The following is a 14,674-nucleotide window of genomic DNA, read 5'->3' as shown; positions in this document are numbered from 1 at the left end:
CGAAACGTGCGTAGAGGGTGTATTGCCGAGGATCTGTTTGGTGTGGGCTATAAGGATTGAAGAAATTGTAAATTACACCACACAGATTCTCCTGCTTTTCGCGGAGTATAGCAAATTAAGCTTAATTTTGATAATATATCATGGATTTCCGCAAAGTGACGCCTGCTTCTATCCAATACGAATATAAAAAAGCAAAAATGTAAAAAAAGTTTTTACAACTCAACTAGTACTTGAAAAATGACAGAGTTTAAGCTAAGTCTAAGCTTCTAAGGATTGAAATGTTAAAAAGTATAAAGCCTTTCTCAATGATCGGGCTATGAATGCAAAAAATATATTTTATTGTTAGTTGGCCTAGCTTTTTCACAGAAGTATCTTTTGATAGATTGCACTCACTCAAACGAATAGTTTTTCTTCAAGTTTAATTCTTGTCTTAGCTGCTAGTAATAAGTGTTTTTTAGTTCAAAACATATACATGTTTTTCTTTTTAAGGGATTTGAGTGTTTATAGTTTGAGAGAGAATCTATAAACTGTAACTTAATTGACAGGCCCAAAGTTCAGGTAGCGCTGTGCATTTCCAGGAAAATGGCTTTTCAAGCCATTCTCCTGGAAACGTCTGGGCTGTTTCGGCGGGTCGGCAGCTTTGGTATGTAAAACTTAAGATACAAAGTTCTTAGACAACGCGTTTGGAACCCTGGTAGCTTTAGTTTTAACACTTGGCAAAATTAAAAGTTGTTTACAATCAGTAACCTATAACAGTATAACAAGGGAATTTGCCCATAATCCCTACGCTAGGAAGATGGATTTATAACCGTAGATGCAATTAGTAGCACAGCTAAATCCACTGCTCTTACACCGTTACTTGACGTTTCAAAAGTGCGTAGGCCTAGTTGAAATAAATGAATTTCGAAATTTGAATTTTTGTTATATTCCCATAGTCGCCGCGTACGACATCTGTGTTAAGAGGAGGGTGGTGAAAAATGTATCATTATTTGCTGCACAAGATGCTTAGAAGAGCAATAATTGAGATGTAATAGTAAAAACGAACAACAGACAGACAAATTGTTAGTAATTTCAAATGCATCAAATGGTAAATGGAATTTAGGCCGGCTTCTGTGAAAAAGCCGGCCTAAATTCCATTACTGACAACTTTAAATATTATCTCAAAATCGACTCGGAACAAGTGTAAAAAAGTCCTTAATCTGACACGTGTGTTTTAACAGAAACACAGCCAAGGATAAAAGGAACGGAAATACGTAATATAATTTTCCTACAAAAAAAACCTTCGAGGGTTCAAAAAGTAATCCAAGTGAGATAGCTTCTAAAGATGAAAGATTATGAATAGAATGGAGCCAGATGTGGCTTCATCTAGTAAAAACATTATATTTCAACCTCGAAGAATGGGCGTTCCATCTTTAATATTTTTAGCTTCCGACAGCGGTGTTACCAGTTCAATTACAATGTGACTGGTTTGGCGTCTGTCTGTGAAATCGTACAGGTATTAACATAGACTAACAACTTTATCCCCTTTAAAATAATAAATTGATAACAAAAGTTATTAAGAGCCCTCTCTTATTGTGTCACAAAAAAAAAAATTGAAATTATAGGATAACATTTTGCGTCTATATTTTTTTTAATTACAATTTTTATTAATATTCATAAACTACTGACCTCTATTATTTTCCTTGAAACTGACAGGTTGCTGTCAGTTATTAGTTTTTTTTCTTTAGCCACAGCTTTAATGTGGCCGCGATTTATAAACTTCAGAATAGCTAAGTTGCTTCATGGAATTGAAGGCGTACCGAAGTGTGAAAATGGAAAGATTAACCTTTATAACCTTTATAACCTTTATAACCTTTATTATATATTCAATACTTATTTGAAGTATTTTATATTATATTTTTTGTGATATTCAAATTCAAAATTCATTTATTTCGAGTAGGCCTAGTTTAAAAGCACTTTTGAAACGTCAAGTCAGTATGTTTGTAGTGACTCTACCACCGGTTCTGAAGACAGATTCCTCTGAAGTGAGCCGGCAAGAAACTCAGCAGATTGCTCTTTTCCAACATCGTTTTATAGTTTAAAAATCTTTAGAATTTTCCTGTTTCGTGAGATATGAGATCGGAGTGGCCTGCTTCTAAGCAGCCTTGTCGTTAAGGAATTTATCAATCGTGTATAACCTAATATAATTAGACATTTTTGAGTCGACCAAGAAGTTGACATTTACCTAATTTTACTATTAAAACTGAAACTAAATGAAAACGAAACGCCTTTATGACAAAACGCATGCGGCATGATATTTCTATGTCATGCCGCTTATAATTGAATAAATAATTTTATCTATCTTTCGCGATCTGAAATCCTCAGTATCTCGAAAAACACTTTAATTTAACTTACGATGTGTTGGATTCCAAAGGTCTGTGATCCGCTGGCACGTAAGGGTCCAGGTCTTCTCGGGAACCATTGTATGCAAGCTCGATTCTGAAATAAAAGGCGAACATTAAATAAGATGTACTTTAAAAAACTAATTTTATTAGAGATAACAGACACAAAGTAGCACTAATTAAACATCTAAGTAATATAAGTATAAAACAAACTATTTGTTTAAGATTGTTTGGTGGTGTAAAAAAAACAAACTTTCAACGTTATATTTAGACCTATAATTTAGTTTAAGTTACAGAAATCTAGTCCAATTCATTAAAGCCCCTTAAAAGACCTTGGGGTGGTCTAGATGAAATATTCCCACAACGCCGCTCTCCGCTTTAACATAAGTGTCACGTCACCACGCCTCGCGCCTACTATCTCCTTTACATTACTTCCCACAACATCGCACGTGAGCTCCACGACAGTTTCTCTATGTCGCTCCCGATTCGTTTCTGATCCACCACGCCGCTTGTTCACGTATGGCCGAAATCTAAGAAATAACTTATATATTTGAGAATGCATTAATTACCAGATATAAAGGAAATTACGAAGTAAAGAGGAGGTCTTTAGTTTCATTTGCGATGTCCTCTAAATATGAGAAAAGAAGATGTATTGAATACATAAATAAATAAAGTAAATTATTATAGCTGTAAAGAAGATGAGATGCAGGTAGGGTCTTGAATAAAAAAAAGAAAACATTATGAGTTTATAAAATGTATTAATTCGAACCTTTTCATGAGAGTGTTCAGAAAACTTCTTTTCTTTCTTGATTTATCTTCACTAATATCATGGCGGTGATGCATTGTGCGAAATTAAGTTACGAGTAATAAAATTAGCAGCAAATCTTGCTCCGTAAAGGTCTTGCAACAGAGTACAAAAATGTATGAGGCGTTGTGGAATGAAATGTTTATTTCCAACACAGGCGACCAATCAAGAGTCGTCAATCCAGAGGGTAAGAAGTTGTTTATTGATTGTCAATTCATGGTGAATTTGACCTCAATCAGCTAGGTTCAGCGAAGGTGATGAAAGAGGTGTTTTTTATTGCATCATTCGAATTATGCATTTGCGTTGCTACTTTTTATTATAACAATCACTATTCTCGCGCGTTTGTTATGTTTAGTATTTTTTTTTAATTATTAATACATAGAACAGAAACAAAAGAATGATTTATGTTTCCAGTTTTTTTATTCCTCTACAAGTTACCCCTTGACTGCAGTTTCAACTGGTGGTAAGTTCATCACTCACCACCAGTTGAGAGAGAAGTTGATAGCTGACTGACCCGAATAGTTATATTAAACCCATTCTTTTAATCATTTTCGATACATCGTATTGCAATGCTTAATCGCTTGGCAAACTTATTTGCTGGTAGAGTCGTAACTAGCCATGGCCAAAGCCTCAAACCAGACCAGCTCGGAGATAATTCAGATGATATTATAAATTTACAAAGTTATCCCACCGGGAATAGAACCTGGGACCTTTATTTAGATGATTAAATTTTTGTATACTTAAAAAAAACTAATTTATTATTAATATACAGTAATGAAATAAAAAGTATTAAAACGTTTTTCAACATCACCATCATACCTATCCATTACCGGCCCACTACAGGACACGGGTTTCCTCCCACAATGAAAAGTTAAGGCCGTAGTCCACCACTCTGGCTTAGTGCCGATTGGTGGACTCCACACACCTTTGAGAACATTATTGAAAACTCTCAGGCATGCAGGTTTCCTCACGATATTGGCCTGTAGCAAGTGATATTTTAATTTCTTAAAACGCGCATAACTCAGAAATTTAGAGGTCACGCACCTCTAAATTTCTGAGTTATGAGAGGGAGAGGGATTCGAAACTTGACCCCCCCGAAAGTGAAGTCGAAGTCTTACCCACTGGGCTATCACCGCTTCCGCAGACGCAGACGTACCAATAGCAGTAGTATAAGGCTATATATAATAGCTAATATAAGGATAAAAAATATAAGGTAGAAGATGTGTTTTGAGCTCATAAAGCTATCTCACAAGGGCACCTGCAATTACCATGTAACTTGGCTTTAACAGATAATTGTCACGTTCGTAGATAAGACATAAAGGAATGAAGGAAGGAAGGAAAACACCTATAGTATGACTAGCGGACCGTCGCGACTTCGTCCGCGAATGAGTCAACTACAAAAAAATATGGCGGACTGTTTTATACAACTTTAAAGAAACAATTCCGATATACTAATTACATACTGCCGTCGTTTGGTGTAACGTTTACCATTTACCCATCGCTCGCATCGGAATCTCTCAAAAAGGAATTTCTCATCAATGATAGACCAATGGATATTGGTCGTAGCGTGATTTGTTGAGATTAGCGCGTTCAACCAAACAAACTCAAAAGCTTTCTAATATTACAACTATGCCTATCCAAAAAACCACGTCAACCTAAAAATCCGTTGCGCGGATTATTTTTTATCGAGATGATACCCTTTGCTTACCCGCTATGCACGCCACTGACTAACAGTTTGTTCGAGTAACCAATCTAAAGTTGAGTGGTTTTTGCTGCTTCAATATTAGTCGTGTACACGGTTTCTGCATAGTGCATAATAATTAATCTGCATACCTTGTGCATTCCCGCTATGCACGGCACTGCTGCTAGTCACCTATTATTTGGGAGTTGACAGTAATTATTTTACCTCTAATGTTCTAAGCGTTCACCATAAAGTGGGAAAATTGGAAAAAAATTGTGACCTAGCAATATTCCGCTGGTGTGAAGTAAGACGTGCTCGGGGCGTTTTAACTGTTTTTGGACACAATGCACTGCTTACAATAATGGCTGAATGAGGATTCTTTATGTTCTTAATTCTATGGTTCCTTTCATGCCTTCTATTCTTTGGAAAGGATTGCATTATCTATACGCGATGGTTTTCCAGATACCATCAGGTGGGCCCTTTCTTGGTCTATCAATCATTACTATAAGAAAAAATAAGAAAACAGGAATTAATTGTTCCAGGCAGGTTTATAGTATGACGGCGTAGCAGCAGGCAGATGTTGTAGGTACCTCAATAATTATCTCATTTATCTGTGATTTGTGACGTCACGCGCCATTAACCTGCCATGGCATGTATTTAATCATGCGACCAATTTACCATGACCCATTTATTTTAATTATATAACAACAATACAATGATGAATGATTAGGTACTATCGATATTAAGTTTCTAGCTACGTTGGTTGTAAACTTTTATAACAAGAATGGAATGCTCATCTCTAATATATAATTTCGTGTATTTGTGTGATTAGTTGGACTTAATATTATTACTGTCAGGGAATTTCAAAAGAAATATTAGTTCCGGATCCCTGCGGGGTCTCCATTTTATTTCTCCTTTCGATCCCTGACGCAAAAACGACGGGGTGTTATAAGTTTGACGTGTCTGTGTGTATGGGTTTGTCTGTCTGTGGCGTCGTATGTTTCGATCAGATAAACGGATTTGTATTGTTTATTTTTGTTTAAAAGGTGATTTAGTCAAAGTTCAAAATTCATTTATTTCACTTTAAAAGCGAAAGTTAAGAAGTGTAAGTGTTGACGTTACAGACATACTTGTAACGTTAAGTATGTCTGTTAGTGAAATTAAAAAAAATCAAACGTGAAATTTCACGTTGATTTAATCTTAGCTATTGGCCTACACTTTATAATTTGTCTGTTTTTATTGGTAGAATTTAAAACAGTAATTTGTTGACCACAATGATCTGACCTTGAATTATACTATTAATCATTTTTCTATCTAAAAAGTCACAATTTCTATATAATATTATCTAAGCAGGATGCTGAAGTTACAGTTATTCTAGTAGGTTTACTAAAAGTGGGACTCATATTAAAACATTTAAATAAGTTAAGCAACCTATGAGCTGTTGCATTGTCTAGTAAAATGTCAACATTGAAATTGCCATGGTCGAGTCGGGAGTGTTAGCTATTTTTGATGAAAATCGATCCAAAATGGCCGCCGTTACTCGAATTAGTCGGGAATGTTGTGCTTGATGAAAATCTATTTAAGATGGCCGCGGATTTCATATTTTTTCATTGTTCCCTCAATATGGGTATCAAATGAAAGGGCATGATTAGTAGAATACTATTGAGCTTAATTTAAAACAATAGGATCTTTAACAATTAAATGCATGTACTTTTATTAATAAACGTACGTCTGTACTAAGTTCTACGTAAAACAAGTTATTATCATCTTTTATGTGGCTCAATAAGTTGTTAAAAATGTTTAGTTTATATGCTGTAAAGTTTTAAAAAGGTGTTGTAACCTGCTAAACTGTAAGTAATATATTATATATTTGTTCAACCTGGGCTAGTCACTAGGATATAAACTGTAATACAATTATTTAATTAATAAAGATATTTTAAAAACAAACAAGTAGAATACTATGCATTTTGAACAAATTTCAAATCCAAGATGGCCGCCATTGCAAAATGAACCATGTTTGAAGTTTTTCCTTACACTATCCTTGAATGAGTTACTAGTAATTTGTAACTATCACATCTTTAAATTCATCAAGAATTGCGGGACTTTCTTGATGACTTTTAAAGATGTGATAGTTATGGCCGCCATTGCAAAATGCCATTTTTTTACTACTTCATATATATGGGTAACCCATTGCCATAGTTTTTACTGAAAGAAATAAAATACTTTTTGACTTAGTTTGTATGAAAAATAAATATGCTTCTTTTGTTTTAATATTTCTACATGGTGATTCCTTACGTTATATACTTACGCACTCTTTAACAGTATTTCGTAATTCCATTACACGTTGTGTATCTCCCATATTCAAATTTAAAATTGTTTTAATAAAGTGGTTGATTGCTAAAGGCTATAAATTTTTCGACGATTGTTGACGTGAGGACTGTTATTCTCCTGACTTTGATGTTCAGTATCATTACTATGAAATTTTAAAAGGTTAATAACAATCCGTTTAAATTTCTTTTTTTCACCTCGATTTCAATGGTGTTTAAATTTTTAAAAGAATGCATATATTACTCATTTACTTTACTAAATTCTTTTGTTTTAATTGTTGATAATCATTTAATTTTATTTGATATTGATTCTACATTTTGGTGATACTTAGATTTTTATGCTTATTTAATAATATTTTTTTGATATTTTTGTACGCCTGTATACTATTTTGGAGGCTTTTCTAGGCCTTGTCAACTGCTTTTCTATGCGTAAACAGTGAACAATAAAATAGTATTCTATTCTATTCTATTCTCATGGCGGCTAATTTGAAAATACCCTCAGAAGATAGCTGTCAGAAAGTAAAAAATTGGACAAGGTTTTCCGCATGTACTTGCCTCTATAATTAATGATCCTTATCATTATTCATTAGTCTGAGTAAACTGAATCCTGGTGGGATTTTTCTGTCAGGTTTAAGTGATGGATGAGTTTGATTAATGGTAATTATTTCCTTAGCGTTATTCTTTTAGTTCATTTACCTTGCGTATATAGTTTTCCTACCGATTTGAGAACGTACTAATTCATACAAATTTATTCGCAGATGGCTTTTAAGACAATAACTATTGTTGAAACAAAGAGTAATATTTTGTCTTTTATGTTTATGTTTTACTAGCTGTGTATTTCTTAATTTTATTATTTCCATGACAGAATTCGTAGCAACACATATATATCTACGTATTCTATGGAAACATAAGCTTGGTACCAATTCGGAAGAAGAATAAATTAGCTCAAACAAATATTTTTACCACAAAGTAAAATTCTGAACCACCCGCCACGAGACATGGATCCCCGCCCACAATAAAAAAATAAATACATAACTTAGCATGCATAGCATTTATTATATATATCAATAGCGGGAAAACGAGCAAGTGGGTCACCTGATGTTAGGTGATCACCACCGCCCATACACATCTGTAACATCAGAGGAGCCACCGATGCGATGCCGGCTTTAAAGGAGTTTGTTTATCCGCCCCTTGAATAACCCTAGATTGTATTTTGGAAGAAACACATAAGATGTAAGATTGTTCCACAATTTGAAAGTGCGCGGTAGAAAAGATCTGGTATTTTGAACAGCATTAAGAATACAAGGCTTCCAGATGGTGAGGATGGAATTTAATTTTACGGCGTTTCTCACGCTGTGTACTAAGATGACTGATGAATATTTTTATAAATAATATACATAAATACTTTTAATACACATATAAACACCCAGGCACTGAATAACATTCATGTTTATCACACAAACGTTTTCCAGTTGTGGGAATCGAACCCACTGCAATGGACTCAGAAAGCGGGGACGTTGCGCACTGTGCCAATCGGCCATCAATGAGAAGGTGGGCTTCGTACGCGTTTCAGAACATTATGGAGAACTCTTAGGCATGCAGGTATTCGGACGATGTTTTCCTTCACCGTTAAAGCAAGTTATATTTTAATTTTCTAAAATGCAAATGAGTTAGAAAAGGTGCGTGCTGGGATTCGATCTCGGCCCCCCAAAAGTGAAGCTGGAGTCCTAACCACTTGGCTATTACCGCTTAAAGTCATATAAGATAACTTATCTCTGACAAACATTGCTACAATCATTTCACTTCACGTTTATAGTTATGACCATTTGTTGTGGTACAGAGTAAAGACATTCCTTTGTTCCGAGAAACCGAATAATGGAGTAGTTAAAGTAGATACGTGATATTGCTGTTATTCTGTGGTTTTTAAAACGGGGCAATTAATCACTGATGTAGGTATCTGTATGTTTGGACGACCGCAGGTGAATCAAGTGTGTTCGAACCATGTTTGAAGTTTTTCCTTACACTATCCTTAAATGAGTTACTAGTAATTTGTAACTATCACATCTTTAAAAGTCATCAAGAATTGCGGGACTTTCAGGATGTGGATAAAACATAGAAAAGTGAAACGAGCCAGCAAAGTAGAACCAAAAAAGCGTCTAATATGTAAAAAATTAATATTACAATATAGTAATAACCTCTTTGATCTGGGATGAGCCCGGGGTAAGGATGAATTTTGCCCACCCAAGCTTCAAAGAGTACAGAAAGTTTTAAGTCTCAGTTATTATAAATTACATGTGATAATAATCCCTAAAGCCCACCTACCGTCATTTTAAAGCATCGAGATGGGTCTATCCTCTTGAAACCTGTCAACTCTACCATGTGTGAGGAGCACTGTGCCCAGATACTTTTGTTTTTTGGAGACTAAAAATACTTTTGAATAAACGTGGAACAATGGTTGTTAGGACTCTTGAAAATATTTTTTGTTACTTTGCAGAATTGCACTGTAACTGACTCTGAAGACTGAATCTGAGATTATTTTACATGTAAAATGATCTCAGATTCAGCATAGGATGCATTATCTTGCAACATATTATTAATAATAATTATTAATATCAGTCACGTTTGTTGTTCATTGTTTTTCATACAGCATAGTATCACTGTTATTGACGTCACGTTATTGACGTAGCTGAAGAAATGTAACCGTCTTTACTAAAATTAGATACGCGAATTTCACGTACTAATTATTCCGTTTTTAAAACAGAAACAAGGCTGTAATACGAAACAAATCGTTTTGTAAAATGACTATTGACTTGTTCTGAGGATGCGGTGATATAATATTTCGTCACGTGCGAAGCATACTAGAAAACACCTTTGGAATATGAGCCTACTGTAGTTTACAATTAAGTCAAATTCCATTTGTCAATTACGTAGATTTACGTAAATAAATTTATATATTCTATTAATCTGGTTGAAGTTTTAATGAATTAAGTATCGATAAATGTTTCCACGCTATCGGTTAAACTGGATCATGCATGTGACTTTGCATGCAGACATTAACGCACTGTTTTTTCTTTTTTTTTCTTGTGGTGAAATCCTCATGGAAACAACCGCGTCACGGGGAGGCACGGTGGTTATGTCGGACTCACACCGGCTAAAACCCCACGGTGTTCCTACCAGTCGCCTGGTGGCAACGGGAACGCTTTCGCACACATCCGCGAGATATTGACTCACCTTTTTTTTTTTCAAGTGGGGAAATCTGTAGTCACTACACCACGGGGAGGTGCAGTGGTTATGCCGGACTCTTACCGACTAAAACCCCACGGTGTTCCAACTCATCGCCTGGTGACTGGGTCGTGGGAACGCTTTCGCACACAACCGCAACCCAGCCAGCGGTGCCTACTGAGGCAGGCATTTCTCTGTAACAACTTCGGCTACCACTGAACACCACCGAAGGCAAACCAGGAACAAGAGAGAGAGAGACGGAGACATATTAACGCAGCTAGGGTAACTTTAAGTACCTATTAGTAGAGCGTTTCATAACGAGTTCGTCCGGAGAAGTACTACTGCTACGCTTATTACTGCCAAGTAGAATCGTTGCAATGCTATGCTTCGGTATGTGGGGCTTGGTTGGCGGTGTTATTACATGTTACATGTTCCTGGCATGCTTTCCAAAGTATTGCTCTGTTTACAGGCGATCATTTACACATACGATTTGCTTGGTACGTCAATTGTTACAATCTAAAAAAGTGCGGTGAAATTGTTTATCTATCCGTACGTATGTCTGTCTGTCTAACCAACTTTTTTTTATAAAAGGAATACCTTTTAATATTTTATTTGTAATAAGGTGTGTAAATAAATGGATTTTATTCTATAGATCGAGTCCTATCAGACCTTGATTCTTGAAAGTAAATAATATTTGTGACGACCTTATACTTTAAGATTTCTTTGTTATAATAAACGAGTACCAGGAATATAATTTATTGAATTGTGTTTTTGTATAGACCTATATAAGAAAATTACATACTAATAAACACGTATTTGTATGTAATTTTCGTATCTATCATATATATTTATATATTAAATTATTAATTTTTTTATATGTAAATATGCACCACCTGCCTCTTTTTTGTAATTAGGTTTTCTAGGCCATTGGTGGCCTGGAATAGATCGCTATGGCACGATAAGGCCGCCAAATTGTATACGCTGTGTTTTGTTTTTGTTCAATTTTTTTCTGTATTTTTTTGTTTGGTATGCAATAAAAGTATTATTATGTTTAATCTTTGTTTCGAGATGCTACCTTTTACAGCTTATGGTTTCCAAACAAATGGGTCAGCGTGCGCATTGCTTATCACCGTGTCTTTGTTTGTTTTTTCGGTTGTCATGGCAAAGTTGTTCCAATGTCTATCTGGTTTTATTAAGATCACTATGAACCTAAGTAGGTATATGTAGTTCGGTTTAGTACATTGGCATCACTTTCGGTGGCTGAGTTCGGGTAGGTACCAGCACGCAACCCTAACTTTTCTAAGTTATGTGCGTTTTAAGTAATTAAAATATCACTTGATTCAACGGTGAAGGAAAGCATCGTGAGGAAACTTTTATGCCTGAGAGTTCTCCATAATGTTCTCAAAAGGCATGTAAAGTCCACGTTGGGCCAACTTAATTCGGACTTCGGCCTAAAACCTTCTCATTGTGGAGGAGCCCCGCGCCTTGTAGTGGCCCAGTAAAGGGATGATGTGTGAATTTATTTTTTCATTTGTTTAACTATAAATTACTTCTTGCAAGAAGTTATATTGTACTAGTATAGAAAGAAAGAAAGAAAGAAAAATCGTATTTGTTGTCGTAAAATTGTTAAAGAATAAAAAAAAAAAAAAATGTGTAACAAAGGAGCTGGCTCAGTATAGCTGCATACTAAAACGCGCAGCACTGGTTTTCAGCCAGCCCCATTATATTCGTCTTCGTATAGATGTTGTGTACGTTTTCATACGAGGAGTATTTCGTATTTCCTGTGGGACTTACGTAAATTTGATCTACCCTCTCCTTTTGAAAGTTTCCTTTAAATGTATTAAGTTTCCATCGTATCCCTGAACCTTGTTTGTATTACTCGATTTATCTGTGAAAGTCACGTTTACATCTGTTGAGCCGATCTGAAGATGCATCATACAGGCATACGGACTAACAAATAAACACACAGACAAAAAATATTAAAACTGCGCCTGAGTTATCACTTAATTTAAGATTATTATGACACAAGAGTTATCCTCTCAAGTGCAATGATTATTCATATTCAAAATCAAAGGTTAATCCATACATTATTACCATTATTGGAAGGTGATAGTGAAAACTACATTCATTATCTTAGACCACTTCGTTTGTTAGCGAAAGATCTCGGGTAGGGTAAAGCCGGCTTAACCTAAAGAAATCGCCCGGCCAAAAGATGTACTGTTGCTAAAACGCAACAGCCACTAATGGAACAGCAGCCACAAATAGCGCTAAAGCCACTAATAGCGCAACAGCCACTAATGGAACAATAGCCACAAATAGCGCTAAAGCCACTAATAGCGCAACAGCCGCAAATGGCGCCACAGCCGCAAATAGCACAACGGTCGCGAATGTAACGTAACGTAACGTAATATTTAGAATATAAACACCCCCACGAGGACCATTTTTTTTTGACATAGTGCTATCGAAATTTAATTATTTATTAGCATCATTGTGTGGCTTGTGTATTTTACGGAGTTGCCGGCACTGACAAATTGCGTTACGTTATGCTATCGACATTGCAGTTTTTAGGCGTTGTTCCGTTCACGGGCTTAACCAATTAGAAATAATATATTTATCAACGTAAAACTACCTAATACTAACACTAACTAAATAATATTGGAAAAGAAAACTGGGGGCTTGAAAAATATAGTTATACAATCGCTTAAAGCAGTATTATTATCATCTTGGTGACTTTTTGGTTTAGATTTATAATCCATTCGGAATTTCAGAATTGACCCAACCGGTCCTTAAACCCAAACCGCAGTATAAGGCCACAACTCACGCTGCAGTGTAGCTCACCATGTCACATGACTTAGTCATGCCATCACTAGACTAACTTTTGACATATGCGCTATCTCATCTTAATCCTAGTGTTGTGGTTAGTGTACACGTATGTTCACTAACCGCTACATATGAGTAATAATCCTACCGGATTATTACGTAAAATCATTGGCACGCTTTGGCAGTAAAATCTACCAGTATGCCGTCACGGTAAGCGGTGTGACGCTCTTTTATGGCATTACACCCCCAATATGCTCGCGACAACGCTCTAAACTTCCTTTTGTGAGTTGATACTTTACATGAGATCACATGAATATCGTATCGTCAACGGGAGGTTTGACGTGTCTGTATGTGTGTGTCTGTCTCTCTGTGACATCATAGCTCCCGGACGGATGATGATTTTACTATTTTGTTTGAAAGCTGAATTAGTAAGAAGTGTCCTTGGTTAAGTTTAAAGAAAACTAGCCCCGCAGTTACAAAATGGCAGATTACATAATTCAAAATTCATTTATTTCAAGTAGCCCTAATACAAGCACTTTTGAAACGTCAAGTCTGTCCGTCTGTAGTGACTCTACCACCGGTTCGGAAGGCAGATTCTACCGAGAAGAAGCCGGCAAGAAACTCAGCAGTTGCTCTTTTCCAACATCAAAAATTTACATTTTATATTTTAACATTCATTTTTCTATTCATTTTTCTATCTTGTGAGAGATGAAAGCGGAGCCGGATGCTTCCAAGCAACCTTGTCATTAAGAAACTCATCAATTGTATAATAACCTCGCTGTAATAAATGTGTTTTAACACATTCTTTAAACTTATGGATTGGTAGGTCCAAAATTACCTTAGGAATCATATTATAAAAGCGTATACTCAATCCTACAAATGACTTCTGCACCTTTCGCAGACGATATGCAGATGTCACTAATTTATGACCATTTCTTGTAAGTCGACTGTTTATATCCACTTTTTGTTTATAAAGACTAATATGTTGTCTTACAAATACTATATTGTTATAAATGTATTGTGAGGCTACCGTAAGTATACCAATTTCTTTAAATTTTTCACGGAGGGATTCACGTGATTTAAGTTTATATATTGACCGTACAGCTCTTTTCTGCAATATGAATATAGTTTCAATATCAGCAGCTTTGCCCCATAATAAGATCCCGTAAGACATCACACTATGAAAGTACGCGAAGTAAACAAGTCTTGCTGTTTCTACGTCAGTAATCTGTCTAATTTTCCTGACGGCGTAGGCAGCCGAGCTTAGTTTACCTGCTAGTGTATCTATATGGGTACCCCACTGAAGCTTACAATCCAAGGTCATGCCCAGAAAAACTGTGGAATCTTCCATTTTTAGTGATTCTCCATTTATTATTATATTTTTATTAACTTTCTTTACATTTGGTAAAATGAATTCCACACACTTAGTTTTTTTTGC

At 35.6% G+C, this 14,674-nt stretch overlaps 1 protein-coding gene across 3 annotated transcripts in view; it reads right to left on the bottom strand.

Moving 5' to 3' along the window:
• The window catches only part of LOC120623998 (proton-coupled amino acid transporter-like protein pathetic), a 54,035-nt gene that overhangs the window by 18,596 nt on the left and 20,765 nt on the right, over positions 1–14,674 (bottom strand). For 2 of the 3 annotated variants that reach the window (XM_039890299.1, XM_039890297.1), the window contains exon 3: positions 2,395–2,478. In XM_039890299.1, the coding sequence (XP_039746233.1) occupies positions 2,395–2,478 (84 nt within the window). Of the gene's footprint in view, positions 1–2,394; positions 2,479–3,150; positions 3,333–14,674 lie in introns of those variants that run through there. The other variant, XM_039890296.1, reaches the window with a different exon arrangement.

The sequence above is a fragment of the Pararge aegeria genome, chromosome 5, assembly GCF_905163445.1.
Source record: "Pararge aegeria chromosome 5, ilParAegt1.1, whole genome shotgun sequence".
NCBI classification, from domain to species: Eukaryota; Metazoa; Arthropoda; class Insecta; order Lepidoptera; family Nymphalidae; genus Pararge; species Pararge aegeria.
The sequence above is the reverse complement of the archived record's forward strand: the minus strand, read 5'-3'. Positions and strand labels throughout refer to the sequence as shown.